The sequence below is a fragment of the Harmonia axyridis genome, chromosome 1 (genome assembly GCF_914767665.1).
Source record: "Harmonia axyridis chromosome 1, icHarAxyr1.1, whole genome shotgun sequence".
NCBI lineage: Eukaryota > Metazoa > Arthropoda > Insecta > Coleoptera > Coccinellidae > Harmonia > Harmonia axyridis.
The window spans coordinates 58846466-58870335 of NC_059501.1; the positions used below are offsets into that span (position 1 = coordinate 58846466).

The 23870-nt window shown below is 33.7% G+C and overlaps 2 protein-coding genes across 4 annotated transcripts in view; one reads left to right on the forward strand and one right to left on the reverse strand.

The window, feature by feature from the left end:
* Positions 1-23870, forward strand: part of LOC123688782 (neuropilin and tolloid-like protein 2) — a 612260-nt gene that overhangs the window by 429568 nt on the left and 158822 nt on the right. The window lies entirely within an intron of this gene.
* On the reverse strand, positions 10337-17252 carry LOC123688784. Its single transcript, XM_045627451.1, has 2 exons — positions 17096-17252; positions 10337-11158 (listed from the first exon to the last, which is right to left on the reverse strand). The coding sequence occupies exons 1-2, from the start codon at positions 17144-17146 to the stop codon at positions 10400-10402; spliced, it is 810 nt and encodes a 269-aa protein (XP_045483407.1). The 5' UTR covers positions 17147-17252; the 3' UTR covers positions 10337-10399.

Consider the following 23870-nt stretch of genomic DNA (forward strand, 5'->3'; position numbering starts at 1 on the left):
CAGATCTTGCAATTACTCCATCAATGTTCATTTTCATTGCGTCCAGTACAGGCTAACCGTGAAGTGGAGCTTGTGGTGTTCCCAATTCCAATTTTAGTTGATCAGATCTTGTAATTACTCCATCAATGTTCATTTTCATTGCGTCCACTACATGCTAACCGTGTAGTGAACCTTGAAGTATTCCAAATTTAAATTTTAGTTGATCAGATCTAGTAATTAGGGGAGAGTCGGGTACCCCGGGACATCGGGTATCGCGGGACATTCAAATTTTTTTACGTTCTTAGGTCCTATAGTACAATCTGTGCTTGGCGGGATGTACGTTTACTATTGAAAAACAAGTCTCAGACAGTTGGTGTAGCTGGGGCAAGCGAGTGTGACGTTAACAATATTTTTACATTTTCCCCGCAATTTTGATCGTTTAGTGTAAACTTTTGGTGTGTGTTAGGAGCTGGTCAGGTAAGCTAATGTGTTTCTACCTTATGGAGATTATAATTTAGGGATTCTAAAATCGATTTGTATTTAAAATCCGCCAAAAAATCGAGTGGTTAGAAGTCGTCACTGCCCTAACGATTTTTTGCATTTCGGGTAACCTGGGACATATTGAATTCGGGTACCTTGGGACAATTTAAATAATGTTTAGTTTTGTATTTTTTTTACAGAATACCAAAATTCAAGGGCAGGACGACTGATCGTGGTTCCTGGACTGAAGAAAACCTCATTCGGGCTATAAAATATGTAACAGAAGAGCACCACGCGATAAGAGATGCAGCTAAAAGGTTTGATGTATCAAAATCTACATTACACAGACGAGTTACAGCTATAAACAATGGTTTGGAAATACATTCAAAACCTAAAATTGGAAGGAATGATGCCACGTTTCCTTTGAAATATGAAAACCTTCTTGTTGAACATGTCAAAGATATGGATAATAGATTGACCTATTCCGGGCTGTAGCAAGAGAAGATTGGACAAGAGAAGAAGGAAAGCCCAAAGGAGTGAAATTCTTACATCTACCCCTTACAAAAATTCTTTAGAAGAGAAACAGGTGCGATCTAAAGAAGCCGAAATTAAAAAAGTATCAAAAAAGTAAAATTCGATGGAATTACAGCTAAAAATAAAACAACAAAAATGATGAATAAGAGCACAACACTGAATAAAGAAAATGATATGAACAACAATAATGATAGTTCAAATAAAGATTATTCTTGCTTAATTTGCCAGGAAAATTTTGAAGAAGATTGGATACAATGTCAGAAATGTAAAGAATGGGCACATGAAGACTGCGCAGACCTCGATTTGAAGTCATCTTTTTATACATGCGACTTTTGTAGAGATTATCCCAGTTAAATTGCTTCTTTCAATAAAGTTATTTGATACATTTTCTTCTTTGATTACCTGTCCCATGCTACCCTCCACAATTAAGAGTCTCAAAAAATGTAGCGTTTTGTTATGCATTGAAAACTGGATTGAAGTCATTTCTTAAAAATTATTTCATTTAAAATATTGATTCTCCTTTTCTTGGGATGATCTAGTTATGCCAATTTTCATTTTTTTGTATGTACTTTTTCTCAAAAAAATTAAAAAGCTTAGGTGTCCCGTACTACCCGACTTTCCCCTACTCCATCAATGTTCATTTTCATTGCGTCCACTACATGCTGACCGAGTAGTGGACCTTGTGGTATTCCCAATTTGAACTTTAGTTGATCAGATCTTGTAATAACTTCATCAATGTTTATTTTCATCAACTGAGTTTTATCTCCAGAGTATGACCTAATCCAATCAATTGCAATTCCTCGGATTCCATGGTGCTCTAGTCTCTCAAATAAAATTTCAGGATCCAGTCAGTCATAGGCCTTGGAGAGGTCAAACAACAAGCCACATGCCAAATCCCCATCTTCAAATGCATCTTCAATTCTCTTTAAAAACTGATATATCGCTTTCTGAACAGATGTCCCTTTTTGACAGCCATGTTCACTTGTACTGAAATAGTAATTCACGTAACAAGTCCGGAAAATAGGGTTTTTTTGGACGAATAGACAAACTTCCAGGACGAGCGTAAGCGAGTCCTGGAAGTCTGTGAGTCCAAAAAAACTATTTTCGGGCGTGTTGCGTACAATATTTTCTCGGCAACCGTGTAGAATAACACTATCGCTGCTGCTCTCCATGTTTTATTGCGGTTGCTATAAAAAACATGCAAATTGTTGACAAGTAATTTCATATGAACTGTCAGTCGTTTTCTCGGTTGCTATGATAATGATCAACTGCATTCATTAAAAATATACCTATCAAGATTTTCATATTCGCAATGACACAAACGACGTGATTCTTTTCCGGCCTAGTCCGGGAAGTACGTACTTTTCGGACTAGGGCAAAAAATGTCATAATTGAAAAGGTATATTTTCTCAACTCTTCGAAATTTTTATGTTTAAGATACAAAAATTAATTATAGAGAGATTCCAGTATGGTCTGGAAAAAATAAAAGCGTTACACGCACTGAGTCTTGTGGAATTTCTATATCGACCTTAAACTATCAGAGTAGGTATCATTAAGATATTTCGATTTGCTATATAAATTTTTAGACATTTGAGAAGAGAACTCCTCTACAACAAAATCAAAGTTGCGACCCAATACAACAATTTGTACATAGGTACCATAATATTTTCAATTCGGTGCACCAGTCTCTTCATTCGGGTTCCATATCGATCGGAAGTAGACAAATTGAGAAAGTTCAACCGATCAAAACCACGCGACGATATTCTCAACCGATTATTCAGAATCCAACAATGCCCATTTCCACGTATCCAATTCAACGGCCATCCCGCTCGGCCTGCCCCTTGCCGGAATGTGCGATAACTAGAATGTCCATGATATTTGTTCACAACTACCTTATAAGGTACTACCATATGAGACTCTTCAGTATTGTTTAGTCAGCTGAAATATGAGTCTGTGATTCAATATTTTCAGTGCTCCCTCATGTTATATTTTGCAACCTGCATATGCGTTATACATAGGATATGTATTACTTTGTATCAACACATATTTATGTTGTGTTGTGAAATAAATCAGTATCAATTTAAATGGTTAACCCAAAAGTTGTCACCTCAGACTCATTAGGCAAGTTGAGATATTTTGAAATTCTATTCTTCGTGAAACGGATATAGTTTCCCATTTCAATAACTATTTTATCATATATTATGTCAATTCATCCATTCATACAAAAAGAAATAAAAAAAAAGAAAAATTCAAAATAACAAATCCTCATATTCAAACTGAACACGAATGAAATTGCTTACTCAATATCATTAAGCCATTCACCTACAGAATGATCACATTTACTCAGTGGCATCTATTTTGGTAATTATTATGGTAAGCTATTTTTCTGGAAGGCCTAGATAACCTGAATTCATCACTAGGCTCTGGCCAAACACTCACATCCCAGGCTGCTTTTATAAACTCATTTTCAGAAATGTAGGTAATTTTGCAAGAAATCCGTAGGTGAACTTCAAATGAACCTTTTCATCCTTTTTTGATATGTGAACATCGTATTGATATCAGGTGTATTGCCACATATGAGAATGTTCTTTGCCGTATGTGGATAACCTAGACGGTAATAACCTTTCAGGAGTGATTGAATAGGAAATAATATCTAAATTTTTTTGAGGTGAAATAGTACGAATTCAACTTTTTACATAAAGTGTCTATTTGATCTCTCCTATTTGAACCATCGTCGATATATATTCCCAAGAATTTAGTTGACAGTTTTAATACAATAATAAAAACATCGTTGTGAGATATCAAAAATATATACTTTAGACTCATTCTCAAGACTCACAAGTATGAAGATGATTTTTTCGATATTAACAGTGAGGTTATGTCTATCACAACTGTTACTGCAACTAGTCAACTCATCTTATTTTCTTTGTTTTCCTTTTATTATTAATAAATTCATTGTTTTCCTAATTCAGAGAATATCATTCATTTGAATGTACCGCGGGAAAACATATGCTGGAGATTTGATAGATGCCAGATGCGCGAGAATTCATTCAAGACCCGTCCGTGCATATGGACATTTCATACAGATTTCCACTCGCTCTTTCGTTGTGTTAAACGCAATATTTTCTTTTCATAAACATTTTCGAGTCGACTCTATTTTCAAGAACAATACCGTTTCTTCGGTTGTGCGAGATTGAGTGTTCCGTCTACCACCCGTTCGACGGCGAAGATCTATCAGCCAAGGACATTTCATGGACTTTCCTTTACCAAGGTAGGCAGAAATCATTTCTCCACGAATTTCAATTTTCGGTCCTTCGCTACTTTTTTCATATTAAGGCCCTTGTCGTGCCAACAACAGAGGGCGAATAATGCCATAATTGAAAGGGTATAATAATAATAATAATAATATATTTATTTCCATAATCAAAACATACATTGAAAAGAAAATACGTCAATATAACTAAATAAACTATGCAAAACTAAAACGTTCAGATTTGAAGAACAGAAATTAGGTACTCCTCGACATTGTATGTTTCCAGATTTATCAATAATTGTTTAGTTTGATTTTTGAAAAGGTTTCCTTTTAGTATTTGATAACTCCTCGGGAGCTTATCAAACAGCTTCAAGCACATATATTCCACATTTCTCTGCGTCAGTGAAAGTGAATATCTGGGAAAGTGAAACGGGTGGATGCGCCTTGTTCTATTGGAATTCTCATATTCCCGAAACAGATCATGGTTGTTCTTAAAAAATAATAAGCATTTTAGAATATAAGTTCCGGCAGTAGTAAGTATTCCCTGACTTTTAAAATGTCCGCGATAAGATGTCCTCGCAGTGAAACCAAGCATGGTTCTGAATGCTCTTTTTTGGACCACAAAAATCCTCCCAACATCCGAACCGTTACCCCAAGCTATGATTCCATAGGACATGATCGAATGAAAATTAGAGAAGTACACTGTCCTCATAACCTCAGAGTCGGACTGCAATGCCAAAACACGGAGAGTGTAGAGAACAGAGTTTAATTTACTACGCAGTGAGTTGATATGTTCCGACCAATTCAGCTGATGATCAATTAGAACACCCAGGAAGCTAGTACTGGCGAAAACCTTCACAGCTTGTCCAGAGAGAACAATATTTTCTGGTTTATTAATTCTTGAATGCGATGTACTGAAAACAACACATTCCGTTTTGCTTGAATTAATGGTTATTTCATTTGAATAACATCAATTTGCGATGGCATAAAAGCCTCTTTCAGCCATCATGACAACCTCCAAAATACTAGAAGCCGCCACCAGTAGATTGGTATCGTCCACAAACATGACGACCTCCGGATCCGACCGCACATCCGAATCTGCAGACAAATTATCACGCAATTCTATTTCCCTACTCTCTGGTGTGCTCCTAACAGTTAGCTATTTATATCAACGACCTCGTTGATATAAATTAAGAATAAGAAAGTACCGAAAATACCTTCCTGAGGTACACCTACTTTCACTTCTGCATCTAACGATAGGTATTCAACACCGTTGATTTCCAAGGAAACCCTCTGTCGACGTTCCCTTAAATAGCTCCTCATAAAATCCAATTTTTTTTCACAAGATCGTCATGATTGACACAATCGAAAGCTTTTGAGAAATCTATGAAAAGACCGGTTGGAACTTCTCCATCTTCCAATGCACGAAGAACAGAGCGAATCAGCTGATACACGGCAGTCTCTATGCTTTTAGATTTCAAATAACCGTGCTGAAACTTCGAGAAAATTCGATTTTTATCGAAGAAATTTAGGAGCCTATTAATGATTATCTTTTCGAACACCTTAGAGAAATATATTTTCTCAACTCTTCGAGATTTTGAGCAAGAGTAGAATACCATCAAGATATTTGGATTTGTAACTTTTCAGAAAATTGAAGAGAACAACAAAATCACAGTTGCGATCCAATACAACAACTTGTACATACTTATCATCCTATTTTCAATTCGGGTTCCATATCGATCGGAAGTGGACAAATTGAGAAACTTTCACCGATCAAAACCACGCGACGATATTCTCAACCGATTATTCAGAATCCAACAATGCCCATTTCCACGTATCCAATTCAACGGCCATCCCGCTCGGCCTGCCCCTTGCCGGAATGTGCGATAACTAGAAAATTTCAACTCGATTCGGCGTGGACTCATTGTGGGGAAAAGTGCTTCATTTCGTATTCCTCGGCCACGAACCCCAATCGCTTGTTTGTCGGCGACCATTCGGCCATATCTTGAATACTAAAACTGGGACGCTATATCTGGAGGGCCACAATCTATGGCTACTTTGTCCGCGGCAAACAGACGGGCGGCGATGTCTCGGTTTCTTACGCTGAAGTACACGGGTTGCCACAGTTGGAAAGATAGCACTGACTGGGTCGATTTCTCAGCAACAAGTATGGGACCTCGATGCTTTTGTGGTCAAGTTGGTGGCAGCTTGTTGTTGAAGAGGGTTCGTGAAGCTATTTACTCGTCTCGTTTATTCGACAGAAGATTTACTTTAGGATGTAGTATTGACATAAATTTCGTTAGTTTGGTTTATGATAAACTACAATGGACTAGTTTTCATTTTTTTGTTGAGGATTATTTTTAAAAATTTAAGTAAAATGAAACAAAAATGTGGAAGAATCATTGAAATATCTCTAGAAGTGAAAAAGTTATGGGACTTTGAAGTTGCGCTTGGAAGAATCATTTCATAGTACGTGTAAGTGTGGAGACGTCACACACTAGACGACTGGTATTCGCAGAGTGCTTACGAATTCATTGGTGTACAATCACTTATGCCATTCGTGTCGTGTTTGGTTCGTTACACGATGGCTGAAATAACTTACTATATACATACTACATACATATAAATTACTTTTTTCTCTTTTTACTTTTTACTCCTCACATAAATATGTTTTGCCATTGATAGACTTCAACAACCAGTACTCAACTACAAACTGTTTATGAAACGTTTTTTAAATAAATCATCGTTATGAGTTGAACCATGATGAAGCAAACTCAAAAGTAGATACTTACTTGAAAAGTTTAACTCCGTTTATTTCAGCATTGACATAAGATGGATTTGAAGAAAAAAACTCCATCACTGCGAATATATCTATTTTAGGCAAATTGTCACTTTGTCCTTTCACGAAGCCTTCTTTCATTATTGTGACATAAAAACAGAACTCCAGTTAAAACTACACTGTACAACTACAAACGGCGCGAGAGCCTTGGCGCGGCTAAGTATTTAAACGTTATTTATGGTGTAGCGATCACAGGCAAAAGCCGTGACGTCACAGACCAAAGACGTTCCGCGCTAAAATACGTAAATTTAAATAATCTATTTCTCAGTCATTTATTGATGGATTTTCAAAATTTTTTCACTGATTTATCAGTTTTGCTCTATATTTTAATTCTATCGTGTCAAATATAGTATTATAAACATCACTAAACTAGTCCATTGGGGATGTAACGGAGCCTCTATTCCGATTCCGATAAGTCAGAACATACCATTGAAATGACACTTCCGTTAAGAATGTTAAGGTACTGAATACTGATAACGAAGTATTAGCAATTCATATCGACTGACAAAGCACGAATGCAGAGTCCTTGCATGTTACATTATTTCGAGGAGAATAGACGGATCCTGAGTTTCATCAGTAGTTCTATTACAGAAATGAAAGATTCGGAACTCTAATGAAATGTACCCTCGATCAACTGAATTCAATATTCGGAGACCTCACTGTGAACATGTTATTTGTAATAACTACATATATCGATCAGCTTGAATCTAAATTGATCAGCCTATATGATGATGGAAATGAACCTCAAAATATTGACGTTCCTGCAGTAAAACGGCCAACGTTCGCCAGTGATTTATCTATATGTTGTGATAGGAATAATCTCATTGTAAATATGGAAAAAATCATCTTCTTACTTGTGAGTCTGAAGAATGAGTCTAAAGGATATAGTTTTGTTATCTCACACCGATGTTTTTTTTATCAAAATTTATTTATTAATTTATCGTAATTAAATTTATTAAACTATCAACTGAATTCTTAGGAATACTACATTTCTGACTGATTGTCATTCAGAAATGTAGCTTTATAAAGCCAAAGTGTGGCGAAACAATTAAAAACAATTAAATAATCCAGTGGAAATTATTTTGTTTCATTTTATTTATAATGAATTTCCGCGAAGTAAGGCCCGAATCCATTTCATAAATAGAGAATATGCAGATATTATGTTCGTGTATTTGTTTGGAGTAAGGAAAATAGGCGAGGCTCAGTTAACCAAAGATGGTGTGTTGAATACTTAGATTTCTGTTTGTCACTTGGCAAGTTCGGTTCATACTCTAACAAAATATTTAACCCGGCCAGATACAAGGCATTTCTGGAATATATTTTCAACAAGGCATTTCAGGAATATATTTTCAACATGATGGCCTGGACCTTTTCGGTTTAGAACTGAGAAATCAACTTGATAATACTTATCCGAATAGATAGATATGTCGAGGAAGACCCGTATAATGGCCTTCTCGATCGCCAAATCTTAACCAACTTGATTATTTATTATGGGGAGAATTGAAGGATATGGCTAATGCTGAACACATCGACAGTCAGTAGACTAGTTGTTGTTATGTGTTTGCTAATTATATACAACCCTTCAAAACGTATTATATAATTCGTGTTATCGGATTAATGAGTAGTAATGAGTAATGAGAAGTACGGTCCTGGTTTTATCTTTTTCATGATGTTATTTTATGTTACTAGTTCAGATTTTGCCATTCAAGTGAGCCATTCCAAGCAAAAATTTAATTCATTACACTGAATCATGTTTTTTCAAGGCAATAACAAAATTCCTCTGAAACGTGTTGAATCTAGATATCGAAGTCTGAAAGGAAAAACTCAATAATCTGAGTACTGTCCTGAAATTGTTTTCGAATGGTTGTATGAAGTGAATAAATGAGTTGAGGGCATCAGAAATTCTGGCCATATTTCATGAATCACTCTGTATCTACGAAACTAACAGTGTTAGGATACCCAACAAACTACTAGAAGACCTGTATTCACCACAAGGCCAATCAATCATGTGGTACCCTAAATACGTCACACAATGAATTCGACGAGAGGAAATTATTCGAGTCACCAGTTTTACACTATGAGAAGATATATTAACTCAGACTATTCATAAAACACAAGGATATAAACATTCGCCAACTTATCAGGAAATAATACTATACAACCTTTTACCGATATCCATCAAAAGAATGGATAGATACCAATTTTTGAAAGATTAGGAAGATGCAACTGAGCAAATGTAACTATTCTGTATGTGAATGCCTCAGTGATAATGAGTTAGCAATTTCATTCGTTTTCAATTTGAATATAATTTGTTCAGTTCGAATTTTCCTTTCTTCTATTTATTTTTGTAAGAATGGATGGATTGATATAATAAAAATAATATAATTATTGAAATGGAAAATGATATCCGTAATAACGGAGAATATAATTTCAAAAATACTCAACTTGCCTAATGTGTCTAAGGTGTGTCAACTTTCAGGTAAACCCTACGAAATTTAAATTGATACTGATTTATTTCACAACACAACGTAAACATGTGTTGATACAAAAAAATACATATTCTTTGAATAAAGCATATGGAGGTTGAAAAATATAACAATATAATATAATAAGAGAGAGCACTGAAAATATTGAATCACAGACTCATATTTCAGCTGACTAAACAATACCGAAGAGTCTCATATGGTAGTTCATTATAAGGTAGTTGTGAACGAAATCACTTATTATGTATTGTAGCACGGCTCTCAAATAGTCCTTCAGCAATGTCCTCAATAATTATAAATCGAATTATATTCTCGTTGTATTAATAGTTAAATGTCACATACATTGGTTCGACGAAAAATTACAGCATAATATCGCTAAAAATTACCAAATATTTGTGTAACAACTGATCCATATTGCCAAATAAACTATCTCCACAAAAGCTTCTGACTCTGAGTAGATGCTCTTTACGAGTTTTTTCTTTATCTAATGTAAACATTTCAGTCAAATTACTTTGGCATGGGTAAAATATGAATGACTTCGGAATTCAGAGATGTTTCATGGGTGAATATGAATTGAAAAATTATTCAAAAAATTATAAAAAATTATTCATCGAACATGATGAGCTTCTTCATTGATTTCTTTCTTGAATCAAATCTTCTTGAATAACTGGTTAGTACACTCAGTTCAATAAATTGAAATTTTGAATGCACATTTTTATATCATTAATTTTTGACTAAATCTTTGGATGAGGAATAAGTATCAAAGTAATGCAAACACTTGTTTTATTTTTATCAGAAATTAGAAAAAGTCGAATGAAAATTCAAAAATTTTCAAAATAAAAGTTTATATACAATTGGTACTAATACTAAGAGCTTGTGTGGCTGGAAAGATACCCCACTATCACCTACATCGTTCGTAGCAGTACTATTTATGTTTTTAACACTTCTATAACATGATTTCATATCGTTCGAGAAAAACTTCACTTCTTCCATTTTCTTCTGGAATGAAGTACTAATTTTCACCTTGTAATAAATGAAATTTTTTTCAGCTTCACCGTAATATGTTGATTGAAGATCGTAAATTTCATTTTGGTAACCAAATATCTCGCATTCATCTTCGACCTTGTCAAGACAGTCTGAGTTTTGTGATTGACTCTGACAATTACTTAGTTGTTTTTCCAGCTGTTGGTATTTCTGAGCGAATTTATCTACTTGAAGGGAGGTTTGAGTATGACCCCTATCGACAATACTCTTGTACTCTGCAAGAATTGTGTTACTGCTTGCCTGGGCTGAAGTCAAAATCAAGTCAAGAATATTGGAGCTGTCGTTACATGCAGTTACATCGTAGTTGTCTTGGATAGCTGATTGTTTCAACTTCGACAATACATTCTTCTCATTTTGAATCGAAGCAATCAAGTTATCGTATGTTTCTTTTTGTTGTTCTTTCATGTCATTGATTTTTCTTGTTCTGAGTTCTTCGAAACGTTTTTTGGCAGTGTCTCTCTGATCTTCGAGGCTTTTTCTTATGTTGGATATACATGACTTAACATCTGACTCGGTGATTGTAGCATTTGATGTTTTTAAGGTTGCCTGAAAATTAAATTGAATTAATCACTTATTTCCACTAGCCAACGAAATGATTCAGTGAAAACTTCTGAATTGAGAAAAGAATTATTATTTGTCAAGAGAGATTTTCATAAATATGTACCGGGTTTTTCACCATAATTTGAAACCCCCTTTAACTTTGTTACTAAAAGAAGTACAAAAAAATGTTTCCTACAAAAGTTTCTCGAAATCGAATAGTGTTTTCTAAAATGATTTCACAAAACGAAATATATGCAGAGTGGACAAAATATTGATTACAACTTCATTTTTTTGAATGGAACACTCTGTATATTTTTTTATATTCGGCTGGCCCTTTTTCCCCTGATTACGAATATTTAACATATATTTGGTCTATCTCTCTTATTCTGAGTACCAAAGAGTTTCAAATTTCAAGAACCACCTGGCAAGATAAGTAACCAGTTTTCAAGTGGTAGGCTGCGATAACTCAAAATACCCTTTTTTGAGTTATCTCGTTGGCAACGAGATATGAAACTGTTCATCGAATATGCACTACACAGAAGCGGAAAAATTCGAAATATTTTCCCTTTATGTAAACAACAATATAAATTAGAACGCTACAAGAAGAGAATATATGGAGTTGCATCCTAATCATCCAATTCCAATTTATAGTAAAAAAAGTATATCATATCGATGCCAACGAGATAACACAAAAAAGGGCATCTTGAGTTATCGCAGCCTACCACTTGAAAACTGATTACCTACTGAGCATGCCAGGTGGTTCTTAAAATTTGAAACTCTGTGGTACTCAGAATAAGAGAGATAGACCAAACATGTGTTATATATTCGTAATCAGGGAAAAAAGAGCTAGTCAAATATAGAAAAATATACAGGGTGTTCCATTTGAAAAAATGAAGTTGCAATCAATATGTTAGACAATATATTTCACTGTGTGAAATCATTTTGAAAAACTCTAGTCGATTTCGTGAAACTTTCTTAGAAAACATTTTTTGTAGCTCTTTTAGTAACAAAGTTAAAGGGAGGGTCAAATTATGGTGAAAAACCCGGTAAAACATTGTGGACGTTCCTAAAATTTGTTTCATACTCAAAAAAATGTGAGTCCTCATTGCCACAATTTTCTTCATGAGAATCCCATAAACTCATACTTCGTTGAGTTTCTACCCAAGGTATTGCATATTGTCGGAGTTGTCACCGAAAAACTATCTAATGATGCAATAATATATTGGGTGTGCAATTTGAAATGAAGAAGTAGTAGTCTGTTTCCGGTATTATCGGGAGTTGTAGAGATCTGTAAATATTTCAGGGAGATATATCATTGGCTCAAAACTCAATATGCAAATTTTCATCTCAAAATTATGATTAGTTTTACATAAACGTCCAATGACCATCCCGGTGAATCACCCTGTATATTATCATTTATTTCGAACAATTGTTAGTAGTGTGTTTTGTTAACATTTTTTCATAAAACTTGTTTTATCAAATTTTAGTTTATTCGTTTGAATTATTTTCATTCGACAAATGAATTCATCATTTCCAAAAAATTATTTTAATATTCATTTATAAAGAGCTTCAAGTTAGAGAGCAAATTTAGGTTTGAAATTTTTTTACTTTTCGTTATTATCTTGTTAGTCACGATACTTTGGAGAGGACAAGCAACTAGCACAAATGCTGATATGACATTCGAAAGCACACTAAATGAGCTAGTTTTTGCTGAAAATTGTCCATAATTAATAAGTTTTCATCGATAAACGATTGGAAAATATGACTCATTTGTTCACTTCCGCATATTCATCTCCAAACCACGCCCCCAAAAATAAATTTTTTGCACACAGAACTTCTCATCGTGTAGCAAATTCAATGCCATTTTCAGATATGTAGTCAAAATTGCTTTGACTACAAGGATAATTGAAATATAATTGATTTTACGGAAAACCTTGAAATGTTTCGTGAAAACAAAAAATGTAAAAATGAAGAATAATAATCAACATTTTGAACATGTGTATGATCTCCTCTCTGAGTTTGGTCGTTTTAGAAGTATACACCCTGCCTAATAGAAATTCAAGTTCAAGTGAAATTTCATGTTGATCACGTTACCAAAACAGTAGATCCAATAGAATTTCGGAATTAATTAGCAAATAGTTCCGTAACAACATATGTATCCCTGTAGGTTAAAAGTTAGTTTGTATATTCAAGATACAAACTCGAATATTCATACCGATCCTATCACATAACCCCTCATCCAGATAAACTTATCGATTACAATAACCATAAAGGTAAATAATAGCTCATATTCCGGAGGAGACCGTCAGATTCGAGAAGTTTATACTACTAGTCAGGACATGTTTGGTATATGGTTAAGGGCCTCAATTGAGACTCTACAGGGTGATTTGTCCAATTCGACAGATTCTATTTTGATTAATAAGTTTGGTATGACTCATTTGATTTCGACGGAATATTCAGGGTGGAGCAATATAAATTACTATTCCTCTCTAAAAATTTCAACCAATCATATAAGGGATATGATACAAATCACTCAGCAACGAACAAATATTTCTTAATATCAATGCAGCGTGAAAATATCCGGGTATTTACACGTATCCTTTTGATGAATACTTTTCTGATCTTCTGAAACATCGAAAACATTGTTTTTTTTGGAATTTTTTCTTTATATATACCCCTCGTGCTTGCCGAATTATCGTATGTGAAATAATCTGAATTAGGTAATGAAGATTCATCATCCAAGGCCTAAAGGTTCAAAATGGTTTTTTCGAATTCGAAAGTTATATTTATATCAATTGCTGATAATCTGAATGAAATCATTCAAAAAATTACTTCATTTGCACATAAACTAAAAGGAATCTTCAGGAATGGAAACGAATTGTGAATGGAAAATATTTGAAACATATTATGGAAGACAAAATTGAGGATCAATTGAAAATTTAGATCGAAGTTTCGAAAAGGTTTCCTTCTTTTTTGAATACATTTTTCATCAAATTTTCAATAGACTCTCTAATTAGTCTAGGAAGAATCGGCGCATGAGTACCGAAAACTATTCCACCTCAATTTTTTTATGTGATTCTCTTCAAATTGTCCTACTGATAATATAAATGCATGTTGCCATGGGGCCACCCCGGGCCATATTGTTTAAACCGAAATTGTTTAAACAATTGCAAGGAATTGTTATTTTTCAACCGGACAATTTTTTTTATATTCTGTATTGAACTACGAATAAAAAAGGCCCTTTGACTTTTTACGATAAAGTTAATATTTTTAAAGATATGAATTTTATAAGGTTCGAAAAATCTCAAATTTGGGTACTTTCGACCCATGAAAAATATATTAAAAAAAAAAATAAATATTAATAATATTTTTTTCTTAATTCTTCATACAATAGTTAATATTATTGTAAATAAAGATCTAAAAAAATTTCATTGTTTATACCTGTTTTTTAATTTTTAATTTCGCGCACTCACAAGTATGCGTCGCTTACCTTCAAGTATCGCCGTCTCTCTCTGATTCATGCGCTGCATCGGCCTCTCTGTGTCTTGAATCATTATTTATCATCTATCTTAAAAACTATCAACTTTATCAAGATTTTTAAAGAGAGCAATGTTATTATTAATCAAATTTTCTACAATTTGTTTTCTATAAATTTTTTTCTGAAATCCATTTTTCAAAAGTTATTTAAGCATAAATCGGAACATGTAATCAAAATTACTTTTTTTTAAGTTTATGTTATTTTTTTTTATGGTAAAACAGAAAATAATTACATTGAATAATTTCTTTAAACGAAAGTTATAGATGGTGAATTATGAAATAATGAAACAAGATCTAAAAATAAGTATTTATTCATCATCAACGTCATTTTTATAAATCACATTCTTACAGTCTTCTGAATCACAACTACATAGAAGTATGCAACTAATGTTATTTTTTTGACAATAACAAGATTTCGTTTTACAAGCTTTTTTACAATTACACGGTTTTTTAAGATTAGTTGGAAATGGGATTTTGTTCATAAATAACGGTAGTAAAGTACCATCCGAAATTTGTAAAATCTGATATTTCATATTGGGGATTCAATGCATTTTTCCAAATATATGTTTGAGCTAAACCTCTAAGTGCATGCAATTGCAAGGCATCTGATGTGCACGGAATTTTATATAGATTAATATTAGTGCCAAAACAACGAGAAAAAATTGCATGAATTACTATGATAATAACAAAAAAGTAACATAAACTTATATGAAGTAATTTTAATTACATGTTCCGATTTATGCTTAAATAACTTTTGAAAAATTGATTTCAGAAAAAAATTCATACAAAACAAATTGTAAAAAATTTAATTAATAATAACATTGCTCTCCTTAAAAATCTTGATAAAGTTGATAGTTTTTAAGATAGATGATAAATAATGATTCAAGACACAGAGAGGCCGATGCAGCGCATGAGTCAGAGAGAGACGGCGATACCTAAGCGATACCTAAGCGACGCATACTTGTGATTGCGCGAAATTAAAAATTAAAAAACAGGTATAAACAATGAAATTTTTTAAGATCTCTATTTACAATATTATTAACTATTGTATGAAGAATTAAGAAAAAATATTATTACTATTTATTTATTTTTTTAATATATTTTTCATGGGTCGAAAGTACCCAAATTTGAGATTTTTCGAACCTTTAAAAATTCATATCTTTGAAAATATTAACTTTATCGTGAAAAGTCATATTGTAGTTCAATACAGAATATAAAAAAAATTTGTCCGGTTGAAAAATAACAATTCCTTGCAATTGTTTAAACAATTTCGGTTTACACAATATGGCCCGGGGCTGCCCCATGGCAACATGCATTTATATTATCAGTAGGACAATTTGAAGAGGATCACATAATATAATTGAGGTGGAATAGTTTTCGGTATTCATGCGCCGATTCCTCCTGGACTAAATGATATAGGAATTTTGTATTCCTTGAAAATTCTTCAATTTAGTTGTTCTCAACTCCTGATTCTTACTTTATAGATTCTGTTTCCAGATGCCCTCACATAAATTATCTACATCAATAGTTCAAATGACAATATCTTTGTGACCATGCAGAAACTTCTTTGGTATTCAACCAAAAACCATATCTGCATATTCGGCTTGAGTAGCATGTAGTTCTGTAGGAATACTCTCAAGAAAGATTATTGATTCAATATTCATATTCTGTTATTTTCTAATAATAACCACATAACCACAGATCTTTATTCAGTTCTTTTTTCATGTAGGTACCTACTCAGATTAATGTGCATATGAAGTAATCTTTTAAGCAATCAAATTTTGAATTTGAAAAAACTATTTTAAAACTTTTTCGAAATCGCTTTGCATCCTTGTACGATTAAGTTTTGAAACCTGATTCATATTATTCCAACAGCTTTGGAGCGAAACTTCTTTTTCAGAAAAATTCAGAAAAACCATACCAAAGTTATCAATTGAAGTATCATCTGTCGAATCGTATAAATCACCCTGTAGAGTCTCAATTGATTCAACCATATCCAAGACATTGCATGAATTCAAAAGAGTGGTCAAAATCTCCTCTTTTTTTTTTTTTTTTTGTAGTGCCTTCCTTATTTTCTCCCTTCCTTTTATATATTTCAACATTCCAAAACGTTGAGTGAAATTTCCTCTGGTATTATTTTTTTTTTGAACGATTCCAAAGTTCGATCATTGGTAATAATGAATCAACATTTTTGAGCCTTCAAAGGTCAACTTGTTCCACTCTAGAGATACGTCGATCCACAATGAGTGCTTTGCTTCAATTTCAAGGCAGATGTTTTGAGAGTTATGTAATTGCTTGTTTTCGAACGATTACAGTACTCACTTCTATCAAGGTTTCAACGGTTCATGAAAATTTTTTATTTTGAATTCGGGTATTACAAGAATTCGTTATAATGCAGTTACTCACATGTAAACATATAAGGAAGATGAAAAACTTGCAGATAGTCTTCAAGCCCATTTTCACAATATTCGTTCGAAATTTTGATTCAACACACAAGCTGCACCACAAACCTCGTGTCCTGAAACTTGAAGTTTACCTATTGATTTTGGTGGATCCTATAATATCTTATCTGATATAGAATAGCGGTGAGTCATTATATAAGCGCGACTGCTAAAGATAGCATATCGACATCTCGCACTGTTCGATTTTTCCAATATCGGCATATTCGATTTGTGTACATTCCCACTTTGTCAATCTCGATGCGGTCTTCATGAGACTTCATGATTCAGAGGATAAAACGGAACCGTGAAACGAGCCCTCCTTCAAATTCTCGAGAGAAACCGATAATTTAGTTTTCTGCTTGCCTTTGATTGTAATAGCATCCCCTATTGTTTACTTTGAAGTATAAGATTGAAATTGAAAGTATGTTTACTTCATATAATCTTGTTTGTTGATATAAAATTTCTCATCACGATGTCATAATATCCGTGACTGAGTTATATGAGACTGAAACCGAAACTCATTCTATCCAGAAAAACATTAAATGAAACCCTATGGTTTGAATTAAATATCAATCAGGCCTAAATTTCATAACAGCATTATAAATTTAATGGACTGAGCCTATCATGCATGCAATCAAAAACAAATAGTATATTGTACAAAGGCCTACAACTTAGCTTCTGACGTTTTTTTTTTCCGAAATTCGACGCATTATTGTAGAAAACTAGTTATACATTTATGATTAAAAGTAATGGTCACTACTCTCTCCCATCTTTCGGGCAGCGTACGAATCTCGCGTTGAAAAAACTGGTCATCTTTTGAAGCGATCTACGAATCATTACAATTTTTTACTTCCTGGACGTGCTGGTCAGCCAGGACAAGTGATAGTCCGAGAGAGCTACTGGAGAATACGGCAGGTTGGGTAGAACTTCCCATTTCAACTTTTCCAAATATGTCTTGACCACTTTCGTAACATATTCGGATTGACAGTCGACTTGGAAGCATGGCCCGGATATCCCTATTTTTGTGTGCTTGGGATTATCGTAATGAACCGATATCCAGTTACAATGCGATGCAGAAATCCCTTCCGTCTTTGCCTTGCAAGCAGCTGTTCACAATCAAACCAACGCTGTTCAACATCTCGGCGGCATCCAATTCACTTGTTTCTGAATCATTCCCATGACTGTCAGGCATTTTGAAATGGCTTTTTGCGTTACTTCCAATGATCCTGCCAATTCTTGTTGCATTTGACACGAGTCTTGATCAAGTATTGACTCTAATTCTGCATTTTCGAAAATCTTTTCGCGTTTCTTGGTCTTCGACGTCAAAATCACCGTTCTTGAAGTGTTGAAACCACTTGAAACATCTTAGACCAGAAAATTGAAACCTACCGCGAATGACAAGAATATGGCACATATGCTGACATGTTGAACCTAGAATAATTTTGTCATGCAGACACAAATCGACTAATATTTTGATGACGTTATGTATATAAATACCTATTGTATGACATTAACCATCTATTTACCACTTTATTTCGACTACCACTTACCGCTACAGCCATCTATTGCAAAACGGAGGAAGCAAAAGTATACTCCTAATATATCAAGGATTGAATATTCCTTACGAGTAAAAAACATGGTTCTTGCTCATACTGCATACTTTATGAATTATGAAAAACATATATGTAGGATCCAGTTATTGTTCCCTGTAAATAATTGAGATGGTCAACAGGATGCTGGAGACCTATTAGTTTCTTCAAGTGTCGAGGGCATGACAGTTTCAATGAATTTACAGGGAACGAATTGCTTTTTTATATAACTTAGATAGGAAGTGTTAATTCTTCGGATGTCGAAGACACGTAGGGTCGATTACTCGATTGTAAATCTTAGGAGATTTACCGGGGTTAGGAAAGATCGAAAGCAAGAAGTTTGTACCAGATGTGTCACATCTGTGTATCAGGTTCTAGTCCTTCGAGAATATTCGATTTCCAGGAATCTGCGAAGAGCTTTGTGGGCGGTACAGCAAAACTCTTATTGGACTAGGGGGTGGTATTTCACCCGATATCGGAGTGGTGCTAAGGGTGTGGTCAAGCCGGAAGAAGGGAAGTCGATATTCAGGGGAGGTCGGAGTAAGTTGCAGTCAGTAGACAAAGTAAGTTCCAGCCGGTAGACAGTTCAAGTTAAGGCTAAGACGAGTTGAGAGCAAGTTCGGTCGGTCAACTTAAGAGGTACAACGTAAAGACGGTTCGCGAACGAGATTGAGAAGAGTCGCGAAGGAGTTAAAGACGAGACGACCGAAACTAAAATTAAAGACGAAGACGCTTCGAGTAATTAACACTCAAGTAAGACGAAATTCAGGACCGTACATACTTTGTTTGTATTGTAATTGTGGTTTTATAAATATGTGAAAATAATTGAAAGAGTTTAATTATTACCAACCCGAACAAAGTCAAGGAGAAGAAGACGAAAGGCTAGGTAATCGAATCATACCTCTAGACGATCGATTAACCAAGCCTACATATATTTTACTGATTTAATTATTATTGAGTCCATCAAATGCAATCAAAATCTATCCTACTAAAAATTATATGTCATTTATTTCATTTCCACTCTCCATTATACTTGGTGTTCTTTTATGATATGCTGATATTCAAGAAGACGATGTTTCGAGCCATTTAAAAAAAACTTCATATGAACGTATGTCGTGATAATGTTAACTTGTGAGATACAGGGTGGTAATATTTCCAGAAAAAATATTTTTTTGTAACCACAATGATGCTTCGCAGATATTTGGTAAAGGTTATATTTTCTGATATACAGACAATTTGATTTTTTTTACTTATGACGTCTGTTGGGGTGTTTCATTCAAATTTTTTGGAGAAAAAAATGGTGGAAGATCAGATCCATTGACTTAATCTATTTTATCAAAATTGAGGACAAAGAAAAAACTCGCCTTTCTTTCGATCATGAGGAGCAAATAGATTATACCAAAATTTTTTTTTTATTACTAGATCATCGAATCATTGCATCATCTACTGGGTAGTTGACTATCGCCATCAGAAAAGCAGTAGCCACAATAGTAGACAACATTTTATACAGCAACAAAGAATAAACATACTCGTAATCTCCCCCAATCCAAACGCATTGATTTTCACGATTCAGCAATTTCATTTTACTCTTCGGAACTAATCGCCAATTATAAAAAACGTTTTCCCAAAGAAGGAATACATGTAACAAAAAGGATGAATCGATAAGAAGCTTTTTTAGAGTAGATATATAAGGAAGTATTCTCGTGATGGGGAGATATACGTAAAAGAAATCACGGACCATTGGTTCTTCCATTCCATTTCAAAGACTTTCGTTTATCGTCTGTAAACACGTATTCGAACGTGTGATGTCCAAGCATGGTTTTCTGAAGACCACTCTCATATCCTGAATAATCCAGCCAGACCATTCCATTCTCATGAAAGCCAGCATTATAGAGTGCTTTTGTTCTCATTGAAAGATGGATTTTCTTGAGGACAATGTCTTGCAGAGCGATATAACGTTTGTGACATTGTCGAGTATTTTCGTGTTTATCATCAAATCTATAAGGGTTTGACAAAAAATAGGTGACAAGTTTGTGGTATTGAAGTAAACAGGGATGTGTCACGGAATATACCTACAGTGCTGGAAAATTGGTAACTCTCGGCATTTAATATCAATGTGTTACAAAGAAAGGCTCGAAGAAGGTTGATGATCGAATGAAAAGCGTTTTTCCATTTTTCCTTCTTACAACAGAGAGAATTCAATTAAAAACAAAAGTAGTGGACTTGTCCTATACTGCCGCGAATCTAGTAGTTGGCAAATTAGGAAAGAAAATGGAAGACACACTCATTTATATAATTGTATTCCAAGACAATCGATTTCGGCACTAGGCCATCATCAGGTCAGCTGAAAATAAGATGTAAAAATAAAATCACAACATGATAACTTAACATACAATTTTTACAAAGTTTTGATAGTGATAGTGTCTGATATAAATAAAAGGATGTATTATAAACTCACCGTCAAAGAAATAAGTACTTTTAAAAAAGGACATTAAATATATAATAATTTTTCTGATAAATTGTTTCCATGTAAACATATATTTCTAGGTGTTAAAAGTTAAATATTAAATTGTACTCCCTTCTATGAAAATCAATATTGACAGTTTTTGAATCGGAATATGTATTATGTTTTCATAATTCGGTGTATTAGTTGACCTTCAGATTCATGACAGCGAATACAGAGGCAGGCGGAAAAGTCTATATAGTTAGAGGTTGGATCATCTTAAATGAATTAACTGTGGGAAAATCTTTAATATCGTTGATGAGGTGTTCGTCATTCTTGTTTTTTAAAATCTCTAGTTATTCTAAGAGTGTTAATTTATAAAAATCATTATGTTGATGCAGTAATTTCAGTTTATCTAGTGAGGTAGAGTGTTTGCTCTCAACTAGAGGATTTCCCATGGCAGAAGCAGGTCTATTTTTTATATGTTCATTAAATCTGATTTTTGCAGCTCTGGTCGTCATACCGATATAGTCATATCACATGTTATCTTATATATACCGCTTTTCTGGTTGTTGTCTTCTTTGGGTTTATTATTTAGTTGGTGTTTTGCATCATAATCCTAGTTTCATTCCCATTTAGTTAATCTGTTTTCCTTTCTTCATTTCTACTTCAGAATAAATATAGTCACGTGAATCAAATATTAATGGCAGTGAATGACTTATAAAAGCTGGCAATGGGGATGAAGTGGTTCGTTTTTGCTCATTCTGGTCTTAAAGTTCCATCTGTACAAAGAGTTTATTTTTCATGGTTTCAAAAAATTCGGTTGCATTAACATATTCAGTAAATGCCATCAAGTTAAGTATAAAAAGAACCGTTTCCTATCTGAATAAAGATTCGAGTGGGATTTGAATGTATGTGCCTTTGTACGAATGAACCCATGTCCAGGACTCAAATTTATCCAGAAAACATTCCGTACAGCTCAATCAGACAAACTTTGAAAAAACATGGTTATGAATACTAAAAATTGAGAACTCAACTACTCAAGGAATTTTCCAGAAGATTGTATCAGAAGAATGAAATTTCATGAGATCACGAGACGAAAAATATTTGGTTCATCCATGAAACCTTATTTTTTCTCCATGGTCGTCATAATCCTTCGGTTGAAAGATAAGCGATGAAATAATCATCTGATCTTTTCAATTCGCACGGAATATCCTAAAAAATTAAACGTAGAAACATGTTTTTTTTTTATAAATGATATTGGAAATGAGGTCCTAGGAATTTTTGTCATTAATGGTATCTCATAGTCTCATACTGTGAAAATATTTGTAGATGCGAGAAGATTGCATTATGCTTACTGTACGGAACCTAAATGAAGATTTCGAAGAAATTTGGTTTCAGCAGGATGGATACCCTGTTGATAATGTAACTTCTAGAATTATTGAACAGAACTTTTCTTAGATAGAAATAAGAATATTGTGAGTAAATATTTAAAAATCTAATATTTTGAATAGTTTTTGGAAAATTTAAAGGATTCTACTCTGTCAAAGAGGGGTAACCCCTATGAGGCATCAGTTCTAATTCAATTCTACTTGATAATTTTTGATGGGGTTACTTTACTTGAAAAATCAACATGAAAAGCTTGAGAATGTAGAAGAGCTAAGAATAAAAATATTCGAACTATCAAGCTCAATAACATCAGTGATACTGCCGACTATGTGGGTGATTTATGATTTGTTTTGAATTTATTTATTTATAATGTATGATTTTTTAGAATCACAATTTTCATTCTGTGTTTAAGATTAATATTGAAAATTTTTGGATCGTTATTGCATTGTTTTCTCAAATAACAAACAAGACATCCTCACGAAAACATCCAAAAACATAAAAATGAGAATACATCATTCTCTTTTTGGTACTAACTCACAATTCAGATGAACTAGACGGAATCATTTTGAACGAGCCTACTTTGACTCCTTTCTCTCAAAGCTATGTTCGAAAGGGAATTATTCCAATGACTGCATAATAATTTCTTTATTTAACAAATGGGATTTCATCTCTCTTCCCCACATTTTACTTATATCTATTCTCCCAAGATTTATCTGTTTACGCTCGAAAATTCGGTGTATTATAGTGGACTGTATTTTATATAAATTTGAATTAATGAGAAAAAAAGCACCAAAACTAGAACCTGGCTCACCTTACTTCACTTTTTTCTGTTTCGATCAAATACTTCTGGAAGATCACCGACTGTGTTTTCATATACGATTCAATAGGCTTCGACCGCCACCAACAACGACGACTGAATAATCTCTATTTTTCTCAGGAACAACACATTCTCCCTACATTTCTGGCTGAACCGATCGATGTTGCCAAATATATCAGCTTTGGTGCATATCAAAGAGAACAAAAAATGAACTTATATCCCGTATGTGGGTCTTTCCGTTCCGCAAATAAAACTATGCGAATCCCTTACAGTGTCTTTGCCAATAACTTTTACCTGTGAGAAAAGTTTGTTTGAGATTTATTCATATGAACGTACAGATACCAGATACTGAAAAACATTACAAATTTGAAAATGAGCTCTGTTATATGTCAGATCTTGAAATTCGAAATGTATTCAAATTTTATTTCTGATGAAAAAAATAAATAAACTGTTCTATTGACGACTTTTTCATTTCATTTTGAAGTATAGAAACTGGTCTCCA

Coding starts and splice junctions, on each gene's coding strand:
- LOC123688784 (XM_045627451.1), bottom strand. CDS start 17,146: ATGGGCTTGAAGACTATCTGCAAGTTTTTCATCTTCCTTATATGTTTA. Junction 11,159..17,095: donor TCTTCCTTATATGTTTACAT/GTGAGTAACTGC, acceptor TTTAATTTTCAG/GCAACCTTAAAAACATCAAA.